This window comes from Thermobia domestica, chromosome 2, assembly GCF_964235325.1.
Source record: "Thermobia domestica chromosome 2, izTheDome1.hap1.1, whole genome shotgun sequence".
Lineage (NCBI taxonomy): Eukaryota > Metazoa > Arthropoda > Insecta > Zygentoma > Lepismatidae > Thermobia > Thermobia domestica.
In genome coordinates, this window is record NC_137455.1 from 357,960,378 (window position 1) to 357,980,862 (window position 20,485).

The 20,485-nt window shown below is 36.5% G+C and overlaps 1 protein-coding gene across 1 annotated transcript in view; it reads right to left on the minus strand.

Annotated features, from left to right (window-relative positions):
• Window positions 1-17,751, minus strand: part of Pex11c (peroxisomal biogenesis factor 11c) — a 31,465-nt gene extending 13,714 nt beyond the window's left edge. The window contains exon 1 of the mRNA XM_081749345.1: window positions 17,149-17,751. Within this exon, the coding sequence (XP_081605471.1) occupies window positions 17,149-17,418 (270 nt within the window). The 5' untranslated portion in view covers window positions 17,419-17,751. The remainder of the gene's footprint in view (window positions 1-17,148) is intronic.
• Between the last annotated feature and the right edge of the window lie 2,734 nt (window positions 17,752-20,485).

The window sequence follows — 20,485 nt, forward strand, 5'->3', positions numbered from 1 at the left end:
GAACATTTCCCCTATTAGAAAAATTAGGAGAAGCACTTACAAAATGCTATTATCTTGAATAACCAGTATTTTCAAATACTCATTGTTGAATGATATGTGTGTAAGCTATTTGTTATGTCACCTGAACCCAGATACTCTGCTGAAAGGAAAAGCCAATCGCTTAACTACGGTAATTACAACGGGGAAAAGAAATGGCAAATGTTTTATTTCAAACTACTTTCCAGTAATGTTCTTAGTCAATTTTTCTTTCTCAAACACATGTGCATGGGTTTTCTCGGGGTTTTCCCGTTTCCTCCCACTTTCATCATTCTACAACCACCAATTAAGTTTCAATCCGAGACATAGTCTTTGCTTTCCTTCTCCTACTGGTCGTCTCATATTATGGGATTTGGTGATTGCTAGACTGCATCTTGATGAATTTAAATTATTCCATCCATTTAAACATGTGCACCAATGTTATTATTCACCCCAAGTATAGACTTGCTGTCTACACGTTAAGCGACATACTTATCTTTTGCACTTCGAAGATCTATTAGCACTCACAATAACCAAGTTCATTTTTCACTTGGATTAAATAATAACATATATATAAAAAAATAAATAGAAAATTGATTATTGTAAAGGGTAAAGTATACCACAATAATGGAACGGGTAGTATAGTGGGATTAGAGTTATAATGTATTGCCTGTTATATGGAGACCCCCGCCTGTCACGCGGGAGACCGGGGTTCGATTCCCCGCCGGGGAGCCATAACATATATATAAAAAAATAAATAGAAAATTGATTTTTGTAAAAGGGTCAACTATACCACAATGATGGAACGGGTAGTATAGTGGGATTAAAGTTATAGTGTATTGCCTGTTACATGGAGACCATTACCCAAATGATTTATGATATTTTATTTAGATGTGACAGATAGTAGAATAAATGAGATTAAATAAAAATAACAATAAGAATGCATAATGTAATTAATTAATATTTAGAATAAAAGAAACAATTACAAATAAGTTTAATGCACAAATATATTACGGTACTAAAAAAAGAAGCATATAATAACTACAAAAATATGTAAATTACTAATAAATAATTTTGACTTGTCATACTATACCATACTTTAGTTATACTTTCTTTTTGAGTTTATACTTAATGTCCTGACGACAGCTACTCAGAGACTTCATGTTGAAGCTCTGAACGGAACGAAGTGAATCCGAAATGGTGATTCCAAATGAAAGATTTTAAAAGAATGATTCTTGGTTTATAAAATTTGTTTTCCATTCTGTTCCATGTTAATAAAAAACTTTATGCACTATTAAGTGATAATTCACTTATTATATGATAATAATAATAATAATAAATCTTGAATAACGCATAAAGTAGACACTTCTGAACGTAAGACGATAAACAAACGATGTTAACTCCTATTCAAAACTCAAGTAAACCCCTATGCAAAACGACATGACGAACTAATTAGCACGACATGCTGACATATATGAACCACATACAAAAACTAATGATAATTCCTTTTATGTGTGTGGTGTCGAGAGATTGCTCTCGGTTCTGTACCTGGTAAAATCTGCAAAGGAACTGTCGATCGATGTCTTTCTTGGTGACACGCGTACCTATCTTTTAAACAAAAAGTTCTTTCTCCACTTCCAAAAATTTTTAAATTTGCAACCAGCTTTGTTTTGGTAACGGTTTTCGTTGTTTTCTTAAGGTCCATTTTATGACTCATATCTACGATGGTATAGGCTTTTCTGAATACTTTGAATACAAAAGGATGTTTAAACCCCCCCCCCAAAAAAAAAAAAAAAACGGATGAGAAGATGTGTCGAAAAGAGTTCCACAAGTGAAGAGTATACTTTTGGAAGGAACGAAGTTGTCAGTGTATAACATATTGAGTTTCATTATATACAGCTGTATGCTCAAAAAGGACATAAAACGTAATTCAATATGAGCTCAAGTGCTCTAAGAGTAAACGAATAGAGTACTTATTATTACTGGGAAGTTTATATCTCATGAACCATATCGAACTCCAAACGATGGGATTGTTATACCAGTGCATACTCAATCGATTGAATCGATGTGAAGAACAGTTCGTAATTACATCCCGCACAGTGCAAGAAAATGGAACAATACGATGGATACGTTAAAAAAAAAAAAAAAAAAAAAACGTCCAGGAGCATCGTTCAGGAGTTTCGAAGCTACCTATATCCTTCTTCACAGTGGTAAAGATTGTTTTCTTTATTTCTGAATATTACAGAGTTTGCAACACTTAACAGTTTGAAAGTTCTAGACTTACTTTCGCGCTGTAATACAAGAGACAGATACATGCATACTTATTGTTAGTGAAAAACAAAGAAAGCATTAAAATATGAAATATTTCTGAACGGGAATTACGAGTGAAGGAGAAATAAAACAGAAGTAATTATGGACAAGGAAAAATAACAATTAATTAGTAGCCGAATGTTGAAAACAGATTCATGTGGTTGTCATTCGAGACCGCTATCAGCACGATCCCACCATGAAGAAATCTTTATGTACACCCTCCATTCCAAAAGAAACCGAACGTTTTAAAAAAACAAAAAAGCAATGTACATTTTGGAACAAATCATTTTTATTAATCAATGTATTCCCCTTCTGCATCGATACACATATTTGCACGCTCCAACAAGTTGTCAAACGACTTCTCCATGTCCTTTATTGGAATGGTCTTTAGGACGGCGGTCGTCGCCTTCTCAATGGCATCAATCGATGCGTGCCACTTTCCTTTCATCGCCAAATGCGATTTCGGGAACAGATAGAAATCGCACGGAGCGAGATCTGGTGAATAGGGCGGATGATGCAACCGAATAATGTGATTTTTGACCAAAAATTCAGTTACAAGTCGCGAACGATGTGATGGTGCATTATCGTCCAAAAGAATCCAACTGCCGATTTCGCGATATTCGGGCCGAATACGACGAATTCTTGCCAGCAAACGCTTCATGACGCCCAAGTAAAACTCTCCAGTGACTGTCTGGCCGGGCTGAACAAATTCTTTGTGGATAATTCCTTTTGAATCGTAAAAACAAATCAGCATCACCTTAACTTTTGACTTCACCAAGCGACTTTTTTTGGGTGTTCCTTCATCCGGCGCTCTCCATTCAGCACTTTGCCGCTTTGTTTCGGGCTCATATTCAAAACACCACGTCTCGTCACCAGTTACAATCGATTTCAAGAAGTTTCGATCCTGCCGAGCACTTTTAACGATGTCTTTGCAATGCGCAATTCGATCAACTTTTTGGTCTTCGGTGAGTTTGTATGGTACAAACCGCGAATTAACCTTCTTAAGGCCCAAAACTTCGGTCAAAATGCGGTATGCGGTTGTTTGAGGAATGCCTAATTCCATTTCAATAACTTTCACCGACGATTTTTTGTTATGTTTGATGAATTCACGCACTTTTTCGATGTTTTCTTCCGATAATCCGGTTCTGGGACGGCCTGATCTTTCGTCATCATCCAGCGTCTCTCTACCCGATTTGAATCGCCTGAACCACTCGTAAACTTGCGTACGGGATAGACACTCATCACCATATGCATTTTGTAGCATTTGGTGCGTTTCACTAAAAGTTTTACCCAGTTTAACACAAAAAACTCAATTGCAGCTCGTTGTTTGAAACTCATTTTCCGACCGATGTACACAACACACTGACAGTTGAAACGCAACAACTTTGTTGCCGTGCATCCAAATGTCATGACATTTATACCAGTTGTCAATGAGGGACTACGCCATCTACCGGTAAAATATTACAACAGATGGCACTAGTGGTACTATTTGTTTTCAAAAGTTCGGTTTCTTTCGGAATGGAGGGTGTATGTTTAGTATTACCTTCGAAAACGTTCACGCCTCACATGGGCCATCGTGCTTCGCCCTGCAACTGAGGATCAGATGCAATGGCCAACTAGCATATACTGATGATATTGGTCGGCAAGTCTTTACTTTAGGCAAGGTAGTGACAATAACCAATTCATCTGAACCGGTTCTCGCACTTACAGTTACAGTTCCCAACAACCAAAGACAGCGTGCCCTGCGGGGCTCTAACCCGCCTTCACTCACTAATGCTCGCTCGGTAATACTATGTGAATCAGGAACAGCAATGACATTAATGAGGAAATATATATGGTGCCTTCCATTTCAATTTAGGCAGAGCATGTACCATCATCAACTAGACGTTTTTACGAGACCCAATATCTTTTCTTTGTCGCAAAAATTTTTTTCGGCCAAGTAATGGGCCGTCAAAAACAGGGAGTACAATTTATGAATTGTGGAAGACATAGAAAGGATAGAAGTCAGTGGAGAGCTTTTGTGAACGCGGCATTGAACCTCCGGGTTCCATAGGCCATAGAGTGAGTGAGTTAGTTAGTTAGGAAGACATAGAAAATGGTCAACTTCGGAGCTCCACCATTCAGCTAAGGAAACGGATAGTTATAATTCTTGTTGTGGTATGTACATAGGGATATAAATATACTATTATCACGGACAAGTGATAATAAAATGTGTTAAATTACTAGTTACAATGGTAACTAATAGTAAAGCTAACATGCCCAATTGTTACCTTAGTAGTATAGTAATAAACATTGCAATTTTATTATGTGTTACTTAATTTAATGCAGGAGAAAAGGGGTTAAAAGAGTTACCTTGATTACACAATGATTACATGGTAATTAACCTAAGCTATTTTATTTTATTGTATTGAATATTAATAACATAAAGTGGATGAGCACCTTACAGGGCTATTTTAAATTAAATATAATCATTTAGGAATGACTGGGTTATTTCCAGTTAGAATATGACACTCGTGTGTCATAGAGTTTAGAATACACTAAGTAAGGTTTATGAGCAGTAAATGTTACACTGAGACATAATATTTTGGCAAATTACATTTATACATTGTGAACTCATAAGTTGTGTGCTTGTAAACAAACATCGAAACGGTTTATGAGGTTTTTATTTATTTATTTTTTTTTTTAGCAAGCAAATTACAAGAGTAATTGTTTTGGGTTTATCTAATCCTATGGTTACGTGGATGTAATTGACTTGTACTGCCCTGCCATAATTATGCATAAGAGTAGAAAAAACGTCCATGAATGATACTTAGCAACGGCAACAAAATATTTGCGTAATTACGGTGGTTAATTACAACTGCACCACCTGCTCGGTAGTCTCCGACTTAACAACATGAGACGAATCAAAACAAAAATTCCATCGACTGAACGCGATTGAATGACTGGAAAACTGAATACCCTGCTTTAGAAACGAGCGCTGCATTTTTTTTCATGTCCTTTAGAACCAGTGCATTTTAAACTAGGAAATAATAGTTTTAGTGACGTATGCGGGAAAACACTTGCTTTCACATTCTTTACAAAACAAAGATGTTTTTGTTATATAATTGTTTTTTGGTTCCTGGTGTCCTTCTCCAAGTGTAATATTATTTTAATAATAACTTATTTGTGTTACTAGCTTTTTTCAAGGTCTGCGTCTTCATATACTGAAATAATATTGGAGTCCAATTCTCGAAATTATAAACATTTCGATCAAGTTTTTTACGTTTCCGTAAAATCATATTTTATTATAGTTTGGTTTGCGCATGCGTATCGTTTTGTACACCCCATGCTAAAAAAAAAAAAAAGTGCGTATACTGTAACTCATGAATTTTCGCATTTATTCCATTTTCATTACATTTATGGATAAAGTTCTGTTATTAGTAAGTGGAAATAATAGAAAGCAATCCATCTAAGGAGATATTTCCAAATAATGTAATAAAATAATAAAAATATAAGCAAAAAACAAAATTATGCTCGGTTTTGCGTATACTGGCAATCATGCTTTCGAGGGATTTTTGCAGTAGCACAGCACGATTGCGCAGGGAATTTCAAATTAGCAGTCGGAGAGTTGAATGAAGGAACTGGGAAGTGGAGTAAAATATTGCATTTATTGGTTTAAACCTAGTGTCTAGATTGTCTGCCAAATATAAACGTTGGAAGTGATACGCACTATGGCTATGACCATTTATTTGTTAAGAAAAAGAAAACAAAGGAAACGTAGTCTCCGTGGTTAGGTGTGTAGCGTGGCGGACTAGTAGATCTTATACTGTTTTGACACCAGATCGAATCCTATCCCATGACATCTTTTATTATTATTACTATTATTATTATTATTATTTTATTTTATTTTTTTAACAAAATATTATAGGAAGTGTATAACTGTCATGGTAATAAGGACCGAAACAATATAACAAGGAAAAAACTTATTGATATTTTCCTTTAATGACGTATTTATTCAGCATTAGAGTACTATTGGTAACAGCGATTGTTTTCAGCTTATGTATGCTTATTCCTCCTCTCCTGGTCTGCACAGCAGACCAAATTCAACTCACTTCGAATGTATGTGTGTGTCAGGGACAGAAAAAAAAGGACTACATGCAGCCTTAGTTCCAGCGAATGAAGTAGAATAGCTTGTCATAAAAAAAAAAAGCTTGTTAAATTATGTTCTAGTGTTTGTGTGTGTGTGTTTCTTTTTAGAATATTAACTTTCTCCTTTTTAATATCCACAAGAGCAAGAAATGCAATAAGTTTGTGTAAGGAACAAAGAATGCTTTCTTTGAACAAAACTAAATTATACAAATCTGTGTGCGCGGAACACGAATGCTTCCAAAAGATAATATGAACGATAATTATACCATTCTTCTAAATTATACAGTAGCATGAAAAACTGATATTAAAATGATATCAGGCATAAGTTTTTTTTTTTTCTAGCATGACAATACATTAAACGTAACTCATTAAATTTTTGGGATTACAAATTATCACCTTACTTGGTGTAGGCCTATTCGTTTTCACATTCGAGCGACGAAAGAAGAAATTATGGTGATAGTGGTAAAAATAGAATTCGAGATTTCAATGAATTCAAGTTTTATGGCCCCTACATATCGAAAAAAATATTTTTCGATGTCTCATCTGTTCGTCTGTGCTCAGATGGTTCTATTAAAAAAAGTTTCAAACACGTTTCATAGTTGTAACTTAGCAATGACATACCTTGTAACAAAACTTAAAACTGTATATTTCCGTACATGTAATATATATTTGGTCTAGGAATTAATTCGTGCGGTTTTTAATAAAAATTGAAGCTTTATTTCAAAAACAAAGTAAATGAATACGTTAACAAAAATATTGTCCATCGCTAGCCTCTACTTTCTCCCATCTTTCAGGCAATTTACGGATTCCGTGTCGAAAGAATTCCTCATCTTTTGACGCAATCTAATCAAAGATCCATTTTTCGATATTTTCTGAAGAAGTGAACCGCTGTCCAATCAAATCATTATTCATGCAATCGATCAAGTAGTAGTCAGACGGAGCAGTGTCTGGTGAATATGGCGGGTGGAGTAACACTTTCCATCCGACATTTTCCAAATAGGTTTTGACCGGTTTTGCGACATGTGGTCGAGCGTTATCATCTTGATAAATAAGTTTATTATGCCTGTTATTCCATTCTGGTCGTTTTTAGGCCAGAGCTTGCTTCAAACGCATTAATTGTTGTCGATAGCGGTGTCCATTAATAGTTTCACCAAGTTTCAGAAGTTCATAGTACACCACACGTTTCAAATCCCACCATATATACAGCATAACCTTTGCACAATGAATATCTCGTTTCGGTTGTGAAGAACCTGGTTCACCTTGCTTCACTCAGGCCTTTTTTCGTTTAGGATTCTCGTAATGAATCCACTTCTCATCACCAGTTACAATTCGATGCAAAAATCCCTTCCTTTTCTGTCTTTGAAGCAGCAATTCGCAAACGGTTTTTCTTCTTTCAACGTCTTTCTTTTCAATTCATGTGAAACCCAATAAGACATCTTTTGAATCATTCCTATGGCTTTGAGACGTTTGGAAACTGTTGTTTGCTCAACTCCAAATGCTTCTGCAAGTTCGTCCTGCGTTTGACGCGAATCCTGATCAAGCAATGCTCTCAATTCTTCATCTTCAAATTCTTTTGGCTGTCCAAATTGCTTTTGGTCTTCCAAGCTGAAATCACCACCTTTAAACCGTGCAAACCACTTCTGACACGTTCGCTCAGCTAGAGCATGGTCACCAAACACTTCCACTAAAATATGATGACTTGCGGTAGCACTTTTCTTCATGTTAAAGCAATGAAGAATAACTCCCCGCAAAAACACTTTATCAGGCACAAAATGCGCCATTTTCAGTTGAAGAAAAAATGTTGTTGTTTCCGCTTCAAGTAACTGACATATACTAAACAAGATGCTCAATGACAGTAGTTTTCAACGCATGTTTGGATCAACGAAACTATGGGACAATAAGCTAGTTACGCCATCTTTTGTAAAACCGCACGAATTAATTCCTAGACCAAATATATATATATATAATTACAAAAATACAAAAAACACCCTCTTTATTTTTTAACCATGCCATGTACGTGTTAAGATGAATGTACAAAAAAAGTTTCAAAAGTTTCATAGTTGTAACTTTTGAGCAATGGTACAGTTTGTAAAAAAAAAAAAAAACCCTAAAATTTTCTTTGTATGCCCATTAATGTTTGAGAGTGTAACCTTTTGCAAAGTTTCTTATAATCTACTGAAAGAGCAAAACTTAAGCAAACCAAACTATAATAAAATATGGTTTATTTCTATACATATGCACATACCACAACAAGAATTATAACTCTGTCTGTCTCCATAGCTGAAGGGTAGAGCTCCGAATTTGACCAGTTTCCATGTTTTCTACAATTCATAAATTGTACTCCCAGTCTTCCGATTACTTGGCGGAAAATTTTTTTTCGACGAAACAAAAAAATATGGGACTCCTAAAAACATGTCTAGTTGCGATAAAAAGAAGTTTCAACAATATCTGAGATGGTGATGGTACAATTTTATTCTTTTTTGCCTGAGTTGAAATGGAAGACACCATAAACTCGGGGCCATGGATAAACGACTATTTTTCCTGGAAGAGGAAAAACTTTCGTCTACCCCCTGTGGTTTAGCAACCGCAAACTTTACTGGGGTTCGCAAAGGCGTCAATGCTGCCAGATTTCTAAAATGAACTAACGAAGGTTTCATTTTTTAAAAGGATCCTCTTTCCTTCAGAATGACTAAAAAAAGCGAAGAGCGTAAATGCCTCTGAAGGGTAAATATTCATTCTCAATTCCTGCAAGAGTCTTTGGTGCTACAATATACAACTTAAGGCAGGTAGTAGGGTTATTTTCCTTTTTTCCTCTTGAGTTTTATAGTTTTCCGGATTTTGCAAACCATAATAAAATGAATCACATTCTTGTAAATTTAAACATGATTTTTTTTTTTTAAATTTATATATACAGGAGAAAAAAGCAGTTTGTCTTAGGTCTTCTTTATCCATGAATGAGCAGTAACACATGTAAACAAGTTAAAGTTAAAACAGTTTTTTTCTACTGTTTTGACAATTAAAGAAACTAATAGAAAGAAGGAAAAAATCTTAGCTTAAAATGCTTTCTCAATAAATTTCGTTCCTTATAGAAAGATTCAATTTATTGTTTATAGCCAACAATAGTTCAAATCCCGGAGGTATGAGGGGGACATGTCCTCCAATCTTGGAACTGGGTGGACTGTCCCTTACAATAATCTTTTTTTTTTTTTTTTTTTTTTTTTGAGAAACGTGATGATTTGTGAAGACATTCGAAACTAACTATGAATTTCCTTATTCCATCAGAACATTACGTCGTCTGTTACATAGTATGGGGTTTTCGTATAAATCAGTGCCAAGAAAAAGCGCGAAATGTGAGTCCAATGAAGTTATTACTTAGAGATATCGTTATCTCGAAGAAATTAAACCTTACCGTTCCGCGGGATACTGTGACGTATACCTAGACGAAACTTGGTACGATAGCAACACGTGCCAAATCAAAAATTGGTCCGACGACTCTTGACAATTGCACAGTTGCAACTTCGGACAAAAAGAGGATAGGATCGTTACTATGCACTTTGGTGGCCGATTTGCTTTTGTGGATAGTTCTTTATTTATAACTCACAATGTCTGATGCTCCTCCTGTCGATTATCATGGGACAATAATCGCAGAAATTTTCGAGCATTGGTTTGAAAATTCCATACTAAAACGCCTAGAGGAGGTATCTTCTATATATTTGTATAATGCCCCTCCCCATAGTCGTGTAATTAATCCGAAGCCTAATACTTCGTGGAGAAAAGAAACTATTCTTAATTATACGCGAATCTATGATACAATAGTGCTATATCTAGTCCGGTCCCGACAATATCTGTTCTCCAAATTATTGATGAACAACTGCCTGCGACCGGAAAAAGAAAAAGGTACGCAATTATACGAACTGGCAGCATCATATGGGCATGTTGTTTTAAGATTACCTCCATATCATTGCGTACTTAACCCAATTGAAATGGTGTGGTCACAATTAAAACGGACGGTAACATCTCAAAAGATGAAAGGCGAACCCCTACCAAAACTGGTGTCTTTATTAAATAGCGCATTCAACAGAATTAGAGTTGACAATTGGAGAAATTACATAAGACGTGTGGAAGATATTGAAGACAGTTACAGAAATCTTCAGTCAACTCAAGTAGAGTGTTAGTGTAAATAACAGATTCGTCAACAGACGATTCTGACTTAGATCAGGAGTAGGACTTTTCCAGGGAAGACAGTACTCCATAGTTTTTAATATTCTCTTATCTTCGTAGATCATGCACCTTATAAAATTTGTGTTTGGTTACTGTTCAATTAAATTTTTTTCTTGTTCAAAATATTTGTATTCACGAATGGGCGAACATACAATTGCATGTTTTTACAGAATTTCTTATTTAAAAATAATTTCCCTATTTATTTTTGCGTTAATTAAAATATTGATATTTTTTATTGCAAGTTTTTATTTTGTAATATAATAACGCTTGCTCTTGTAGAAGAATCACACACAGTTAAAGTAATATGTGGCAGTTTCATTTTATTGCCACTGGTAATACAATATATTTCTTTTTTCCTTTATGATTCATTACCTGAGGACCGAAAATAACATAGAAGCAATGTTATCTGATATACAACCAACAAAGAACTGAAAATTTCAGGAGGGCTGAAAGTAGTCGAAGACGAACTAACCCTAGCTACAGATCTGATTTCGATATAAACGTTGGTTAAGAAACCTGGGCGATATGTATCTTTAATTAATGCGAATTAGTAACACCTATTCCAATAAAGCATTTAAATTTCTTATTGCTAAATGTAAAAAAATTACCAAGATTACTTTTGCGAATTATTAACACCTATTCCAATAAAGCATTTAAATTTTTTATTGCTAAATGTAAAAAATTACCAAGATTACTTTTGCGAATTATTAGCACCTATTCCAATAAAGCATTTAAATTTCTTATTACTAAATGTAAAAAATTACCAAGATTACTTTTGCGAATTATTAACACCTATTCCAATAAAGCATTTAAATTTCTTATTCCTAAATGTAAAAAATTACCAAGATTACTTTTAAAAGTCAAGAGTATAAAATTACTGAACAATTTTTTTTTTTTTTTTTTGAGATGAGGTGAAAAAGAATATATTGAGAATCGAGACAAGACTTCTTCAAACTTAACAAGACGTCTCTTCTCGTGGGCAACACTAGTCAAGATCCAATTATATTGGTTTCAATACAATAGTAAAATATTTACATACAAAGTCATCATTTTCACAATATCATCATTGCCTGTTTTAAATTTTATTTAAAGTTTAGTTTACTAACGCCTTTATCAACCAAGTGCTAATCAAATTGCAATTTTCTGATATTTTGCACTAATGTTTGTTTTTAATTACCTGGGACTTTTTCTTCAATAAAACTAATATTATATGTATAATATTATAGAAAATTACTCTCCTTCCCCTTCTCAGCAACGGAATTTTTAAATTAAATAACTTCAAGGATTTGTGAGATACTCTATTCTTAGCAAAAGCTACACTGCTCCACAAAACTTAAGCCACTCAAAGAAAGTGGCAGAAAATAAAACGACACGATCACTGCACCAAGCATAATGAACAAACAGACGGTCCAGATGCACAATGCAACACAAGTGAAGACGAACAATATAGTTAGGATGTACAGGGTGACCAAAAAGTTCAGCACAACGATATCTAAACAGGTGAAGCTGGAATATGCAAGGGCATAGGCAGTCAATATGGCGTGTGACCTCCACGAACAGCTATACAGGCACGATATCTGGCCTCCATGCTGCAAATCAGAGAGTTGATCAAGTCTTGCGGCAGATGGCACCACTCCTCGAGGAGAGCTGTTTGCAGGTCAGGGAGAGTGCATGCTGGTAGACTGCGCTGCGCTATTCGCCGCCCAAGAGCATCCCACACATGCTTGATGGGATTCAAGTGCGGCGAATATGCAGGCCATGCAATACGCGTAATGTCTTCGCTCTCCAGATACTCGGACACAAGATGTGCACGGTGTGGGCGGGCATTGTCATCCATGAACAGGAAGTCTGGGCCAAATGCTCCGCGGAAATTGCGCACATGTGTATTGAGAATTTCATCCCGGTACCGTTGTGCTGTCAAAGTGCCATGTTGCATAATATGGGTTTCCCATTCAGCATAGTTCTATCCCACACCATAATAGAACCACCGCCATAAGACGGCCGTTCAGCAATGAAGTTTGGATGATAGCGTGTTTCTGGCTCTCTCCACACTAAAGTCCGACCAGAATCAGACGACAGGCTGAATCTCGACTCATAGGAGAACATGACACGCGACTACTGGTGTTCCCCCCATGCAACATGTTCCTGACACCATGTGTAACGCGCACGTTTGTGCTCCAGTTTCAATGGCAGACACAGCACAGGCCTTCTTGCATACAGTCCTGCTCTATTGAGCCGCAGACGAACAGTTTCACGACTCACGCGTTGTCCTGTAGCCTGAAACAACTCATTGGCCAGTTGAAAACATGAAGCTTGACGGTTACGTTTGGCAGAAATTGTGAGAAATCGGTCCTCGACGGCCGACGTCTTCTTCGGACGGCCTCCTCCATGACGTCTACTGACTTCTCCTCCATTTTGGAAGCGACTCCATAGCCTCGACATAACACTTTTGTTCACGTTGAATTCCTGCGCCACTTCCACTTGCGATCGGCCCAATTCCAAACGCCCAATTATTCGCCCACGGTCAAAGTCACTCAAATGTCGTCTACCAGCCATTGCAAGGTGTGTACAGCACACAAGAACCATTAACTCAATGCTTGGAGCCTCGAACACTACTGGGCTATGGTGTACGCCTCATGGCATAAGTTGTTCACCGCGCTTGCAACGGTGCTGCTTATGCGATAGACTGGGTTCTCGCCTTACCTTCGTGTCTCTGTGTATGTGCATGCCACTAACCAGTGTTGAATGGGCCCCAAACGACACTTATACCACGTTCTCTCGGGTTGCTTAAGTTTTGTGGAGCAGTGTATTTGAACCCTCTTTTACTCCCCTATAACACGTACTTCTAAACAATCCATTCTTAGTCCTTGAGTTTGTGACAAAGGATCATACTTACAAATTCAGAGTGTATATGTCTTTTTTTTATTACGAAAAAAAGAATGATTCGTGTTGAGTTTTGATATTTTCGCCCGATTTGAATTATGTTGTAGGCAATGGATCACATAACATTTTTCTTAGATCATTTTTTATTACACAATTCACGAGTCAATACGTAGCTACTACGACTTTCTCTAGAAGAGAACATAAGGTGTCCAGACATTTTCAAGAAAAAAAAAAAAAAAAAGTGACAACCTTGTCCTCCAGCACGTGCGGAAAAAACTTTTGCAATCACTTGTGGTTATGCTTGAGGAAGGGGCTCTTTCTTACGAAGGGTATGGGTAAGGACCGTTTATCGGTGGCCACGACTGTATGTGAATAAGGAACAGTAAGGAATTAGTGACAACCAGTGAATAATACTAACAGTGACAGGATATCACTGATTTGCCCAAAGTAAAGAGTTACCTACTGGTCTTTGTGCCGCTGAGGAGGTCCAATATTTTAAGGCTTAGGTTAGCTTAGAGTATGGTAGTTTAATTTCGGTTAGGTTCAATAATCCTGGGCCAACTCTGCAGCACATAACCCATGGTACTAATCACACAATTGCATACAACATGCTTTATTTTTAAAAACGCCACAACGCCATTTCTCTCAAATCAATTCTAAAACCAGTACTATCTTTCATGTCTACGTATGGATACCAGTTGGAGCGTGTAATGTTAAGAGTACATTTGCACATTGTTGTTTAACATTCACAACTTGAGTAAACATTACAATACATACTCCAGCTGAGCATAGATAAGAAAGACAGTTTTATAAGGTATAGTAAAGTGAGATAAGGATAAGTAGGGTAGGGGGTAAGAACGGGTCAGCTTAAGTTTAGGGAAGTTTTGAACCATTTTCATAAAATTAATAGAGTGTAATTTCTAATCTCGGGTTAACTGCTGTATCGTCGGACCAGTTTTAGGAAATTTACCGAGCCAATTGGGGAATTTATTTAAGTTTGTGAGGAAGAATGAAAGTCAGGTAAGGGGAATAGTAAAAGTTAAAAAAGTGATTGTATTTGCTGATTGTTTTTGATGTTGCAAGCAGCACTGTATGTGGAGGCGGGTGGACTACTTCGCGGAGAGGTACATTTGTTTTATTATAAGGATACATAAACTGTAAAATGCACACACACACACACACACACACACACACAAAAAGGGCTTTAATTTCCCATTTCATGTCGAGAACAGAACCCAACCAACCCCTGCGGGGCTTCTAACCCGTTCCTACTACTACTACTAGTCCTACTCCTACTCCTACTTATATTATGGATCCGTATAGTAAAACTACATGCCTATCAGGGTTGGCAAAAACCATGGTTTTTATTGAAAAACCAAAGAAACCGTTTTTTTTTTGTTTAAACCTGGTTTTTTGGGTTTAAATAATTTGCTCTATGTATTTATATCACATATGTACAGAAATAAGTTTGTTTCACCTTGGTGCTATTACGCAACAGCCGGGTTATGCTGGAAGGGAAAATGAAATCTTTGAGTTTTACGTCCCACGGTTATGCCGGTTAGGCTAAAGGAGACGGTGATGATGAGTAATGAATGAAATGGTGGAATGAAGAAAGTGGGAGGAAACGGGAGAACCCCGAGAAAACCCACGCACACGGTGTTTGTCCACCACAAAGTTCACTTGGCGGGGGCTGGGATCGAACCCGGGACCCCTAGCACCAGAGGTGAACGCTCTACCACTGAGCCACCGCGGCCCCTATGCTGGAAGGGGTCACGTAAGCTTAAAGCGGAGTCCAAACCGTTTCTTGAATTACATCCGAAACAAATTGTCCTCCATTTGAACTCGAAACCGCGACTAATTGCCCACAGATGCGATATGTCTACCGACTCACTCTCAAAGGACTTCTGATACGTTGTATTGATCTTTACATACTTATAATACAGGGTGTTTCAAAACAACATCGACAACGTTTGAGAGGTGATTCCTGACACGACGATAAGACAAAAAGTACAGACCAATCTGGGTGTACAAATGCTTCCTTTCGGAGTTATAGGCTGCCGAAAACATGAAAAACTAAATTTTAGAGGTCCATAGCTCCAATACTATGGGACCTACAGTAGTCGGTTCAAGACTTCACTTAGGAACTAGTGTATGCCCTATCCACATATCCGACTTTCAGAATCCTGCGGTACTTCCGCAACTATTTTTCTAGAGGTAGTTGGTGAGTACTACAGATCATATGCCAGTAACAAAACTCCCTCCATAAAAATTGTTGCGTGAGTACCTTAGGATTCTGAAAGTTGGATATTTGGATAGAACTAATACTAGTTCCTAAGTGAAGTCTTGAACCGACTACTGTACGTTCCATAGTTTTGAAGCTATGGATCTCTAAAGTTTATTTTTTCATGTTTTCGGCAGCCTATCCGAAAGGAAGCATTTGTGTACCCAAGTTGGTCTGTACTTTTTACCTTGGTGTCAGGAACTACTTCCCAAACGTTGTCGGTGTTGTTTTGAAACACCCTGTCTGATTGTCTAATTGTCAAGAGTCAGTTGAGAAGGACAAAAAGATAAACAGTTGCACAAGTGAAACCATTATACATAATTACAGATGGACAATTTCAAAACACTTCAGAGTATAGAAGAACTAATTAAGTCCAAGTTAGTTCACTACGACTTTTGCTAGTCCAAGTTAAAGCAATACGACGACTTAATTTGCACATCACTAAGAAAAGTGAATAAAGATAAGAATCATTTGAGTCCACTTTGGCTCTGACCCATTTATACATAAATAGATACCAAAGATACTTCTGATTTCAGTAAATGACCCCCGCCCAAAAAAATAGGTATTTCGATGAATTCTATCAATAGTAAATATTATTAACACAAAACAATATTAAGAATTTTTCTTTGATTGCAATTGCATAACAATCATAATAAACTATAAAAAAATCACAAAAGAAACATTCATAAACTTATAAAAAAAAAGTTGCTTATGTAGTATATTCTCTGAGTATTGAATGGGGAATTTAGGTCTGAATATAATACGAATAATATGAGGAAGTGACACGCGATAACCCACAAATGTCTGTTCATCAAGATTTTACGAACACTCACGCACTTTTACGAACATGTTTCGTTTTTTGGTTTAAACCTGGTTAAAAAAAAAAAAAAAAAAAAAAAAAACCAGCTGGTTTAAACCAAGGTTTGAACCACCTTGGTTTAAAGCAGCCAACCCTGATGCCTATTACCGTAATCTAATATGTTAGGTTAGGTTAGTTTGGGCTCCCTTAACGGAACATGGATTTGTAATCCAACCAAATATAACCGAATGCAGTACATTTTGGCACTTTTTTTATGTTTTCAAATTGATCCGGAGATACAGCAGTAATGCTCTCATCTCTGAGTGAGTATACCAGCTGGAGCGGCCATTGTAAAAATGAAATCTAAGAGTTTTACGTCCCACGTTTATGCCGGTTAGGCTAAAGGAGACGGACTGGCATTGTAAAGTCAAACTCACAACTTTATGCAGAACATTGGAAATAAGTAAGATAAGACCTGTATAATGTTATGCACAAGTATCTTCGAACATACCTTGTTCCCAAATTTATATGACAATGTGTAACTCAGCATTGGTATGTCATCAAATAACCTAAGAACTGTCCTACAAGTACTTAGATTATTACTTATTGTTTCCAGTTTAACTGACGTTGTTTTTGAGGGAACTAAATCGGAAGCACACATTGTACAGTACCCTAGAGTTCTTAATATTTTATCTCTACCGGTGTACGTGTTCATGAACTGTGCGATATTTACAAGATTCAACATTATGTTATTTGTGTTAGTAATAGAGCAGATACACATTTAAAAATTCTATATAAATATTCCTTATCAGCTTTGCTGTGTTATTTTGCACTGTCACTTTCAGAAATCACACCCACTTTTATATGCAAATTATTAATGAAAGCATCGAAAACAAACAACGAAGGTGACTTCACACTTTCTTCTTCCTTCTTTTCTTCGAATCTCGCAATATCTACAAAACCGGTAACAATTATAAAAGAAATGCCTCAGAAACATATTCATATTGACTAAAAATTTATCAAACTGTCTATACATCACAAGGGAGATTTTTGAAATGAAAACAAAATTATCCACGTGTTAGGAGTTCCAATGTCAGGTCGTCATGGCAGCGAACACGAAACTCCTTCAGCGCTGCTAATTTATTTACTTACTTTATCTAGTTGTATTTGGCAACAATATAACGGTTTGTGTCAACTCAACACAAAGTTTGCGATTTTGTTTGCAACAATTGGCCTGATTCTCATTCCGTAAGAACCCACAGCAAAATTTGCGCAACGCAACGAACATAAAGTGTGGATAAGAACATTTTATATGTAAATATGGATTATTTTATACCACAAGTTATCAAGGATTCCATAACAGGGCCGCGTTGGGCCAGTGACAGAGCATTCATCTCTGGTGTGCGTAGGAGTAGATTAAGGGCGAAGATCCATGGAGCCCAGGCTACGGGGTTCCCACGCTCAAGGGGCACCCAAAAATCTCTCTCTTTAATACTAAAATATAGCAATCAACTTATTATATTTATAGGCTTGAGACCCATGATAATTTTTTTCCGCTCGGGTATTGCTAGAGTTGTCTTCTTCCACCAGCGTCTTCACGATACTTATTTTGTGAGGTTGATCATTTGGCTTGTATTTGGAATTTGTTCGCAGTATATGAGCATTTAATTGTTAATAATGAATGTAATTAAACTAATTATTGTAAACTTGGAGCACATTAAAATATTACAGCATAGTTCTCGGTGTTTTGATAAACCTATAAGGCTGTAGAAGGCAGCAAATAAAATTTATGCGCCGGAATTATATTTAATATAGGCACAATTGAAATAATCGACTCCAGGGTCCCAAAAGTCTTAATCCGCCCCTGAGTGTGTTGGGTACCTGGTTCGATCCCAGCTCGCGCCAAGTGGACTTTGTGGTTTACAAACAATGTATTTTCAAGAGGTTCTCCTGTTTCATCCCACTTTATTCATTCCATCATTGGATTCATTTCTCATCATCACTATCTCCTTTAGCCTGGCCAGCATACCTGTGGGGCGTAAAACTGAAAGATTTCATTTCATTTCAAGGATTCCATACCGAAATGCTTCCATCGGAAATTCTACATTTTAGTTTATGATAATATGAATAGCAGTTATTCAAATATAAATATCCGTTGCTAAGTGGTTAGCGTACGCACTTTTTTTTTCATTAAAGTAGAATTGAAAATAATACTCAAAGTAGTGATTTACTGATTATTTTTTTAAATTTTCATAACACTTTTTTCATTAAAATAACCTAGCAGTTTTACTATACCGATCCATAGTAATAATAATAATAATAATAATAATAATAATAATAATAATAATAATAATAATAATAATAATAATAATAATAATAATAAATAGTTTCAATAGTAGTAGTAGTAGTAGGAACGGGTTAGAAGCCCCGCAAGGATTGGTTAGCTTCTCTTCTCTTGCCCATTTTTTTCTATACATTTTACATGACCAACTTCAAACAGCTGGCTAGGGTAGCGCGCGAATACTGAAACTCTTGGGATCGACGTAAATGCGTGGGAATATTGCTGCCGAAATGAATATCAGTGTCGGGAGTTTTGAGACAATCATTCACAACCACTTACGCTTCCGCAAAATCCGTGCAAGGTGGGTTCCCAGCCAACTGAAATTTGATCAGAAATGAACAAGCATGACGGTCTGTGAACAGCTTCTGAATCGGTTTCGAGCCGAAGGTGATGAGTTGTTGCAATCCATCATCACGTTGCACCCCTTAAAGACCATCTGGGGGGGGGAATTCACGAAATCAAGCACTGCAGAACGATGTCCTCCAGTTGCTACGACAACAACCAAGTTCTTTGTACTACAAAGGAATCAGAGAGATGGCACAATGATGGCAACAGTGCCTCGACGCGCACAGAGAATACTTTGAAAAGCTGACATGGTTTGGCCACAGATCAACATTTAGTGCTTCTTGTGCTATCTGTTTCATCTGAAGAAATAAAAGTCCCGGTCAACTTTGAACGACATTGTAAATAGCACAGAAATTTCATTAATATGCCTATAAATTAGTTGTTCAATAATGTTTTACTAATTCTTAAGATTTCTACTGAAATTTTAGAGAGTTTGCTACTGATATTTTGGATCCTTGGGTTGGCAACGTTGATCATAGTCATTTCTTTAACAGGCGGTCATAGTGATCAGAGTTGAAACGTGGTGGTATTTTTAATCTTGCAATTAGACATGGGATATTTGGATTAATTTTCTTAATAATGGAGAATGATTCGAAGTTTCTCTATAGAATATGTAATTGTTTTTAAAACGAGGCCGAGAAGGAAACTGCAGATTTCCAACATGGTAATCGCAGCGTATCATATCTAAAACGAAAACTGCAGCTACCTGTGCAGCAGGTTTGTGAACTGTCCAGAGAATTCTGAGCGACGGGAGTAATCGGGAACAAGTGTTTTTCAACCCCCATGGGCCCAATCCTGTTTATGCGCAAATATAAGATACAGTAGGAACGCTACGAACTACGAACACTCAAGATATAGCTTGGAGGAGAGACTTATTTTAATTTCATTTTTAAATTATTATCGTAATTAAAAATAGCATTAAAATACCAAAGTTGTTTCTTGAGTTATATAGGGCACTTGAACCCCTTTAACCCCCCTTTTGCACTGTTTAAGACATTTCAAAACATACGTGTAATGAAATTTATGCGTATTAAAAATAGTATTTCTTTTATGTAAATGCATAAACAGTACATAATAAAGAGGGCAACACACGAGAATGTGCTTGACCTGTTCATTAGAAACATTTTTGTCTTGATATCAATATTTTCATTACAGCATGGGA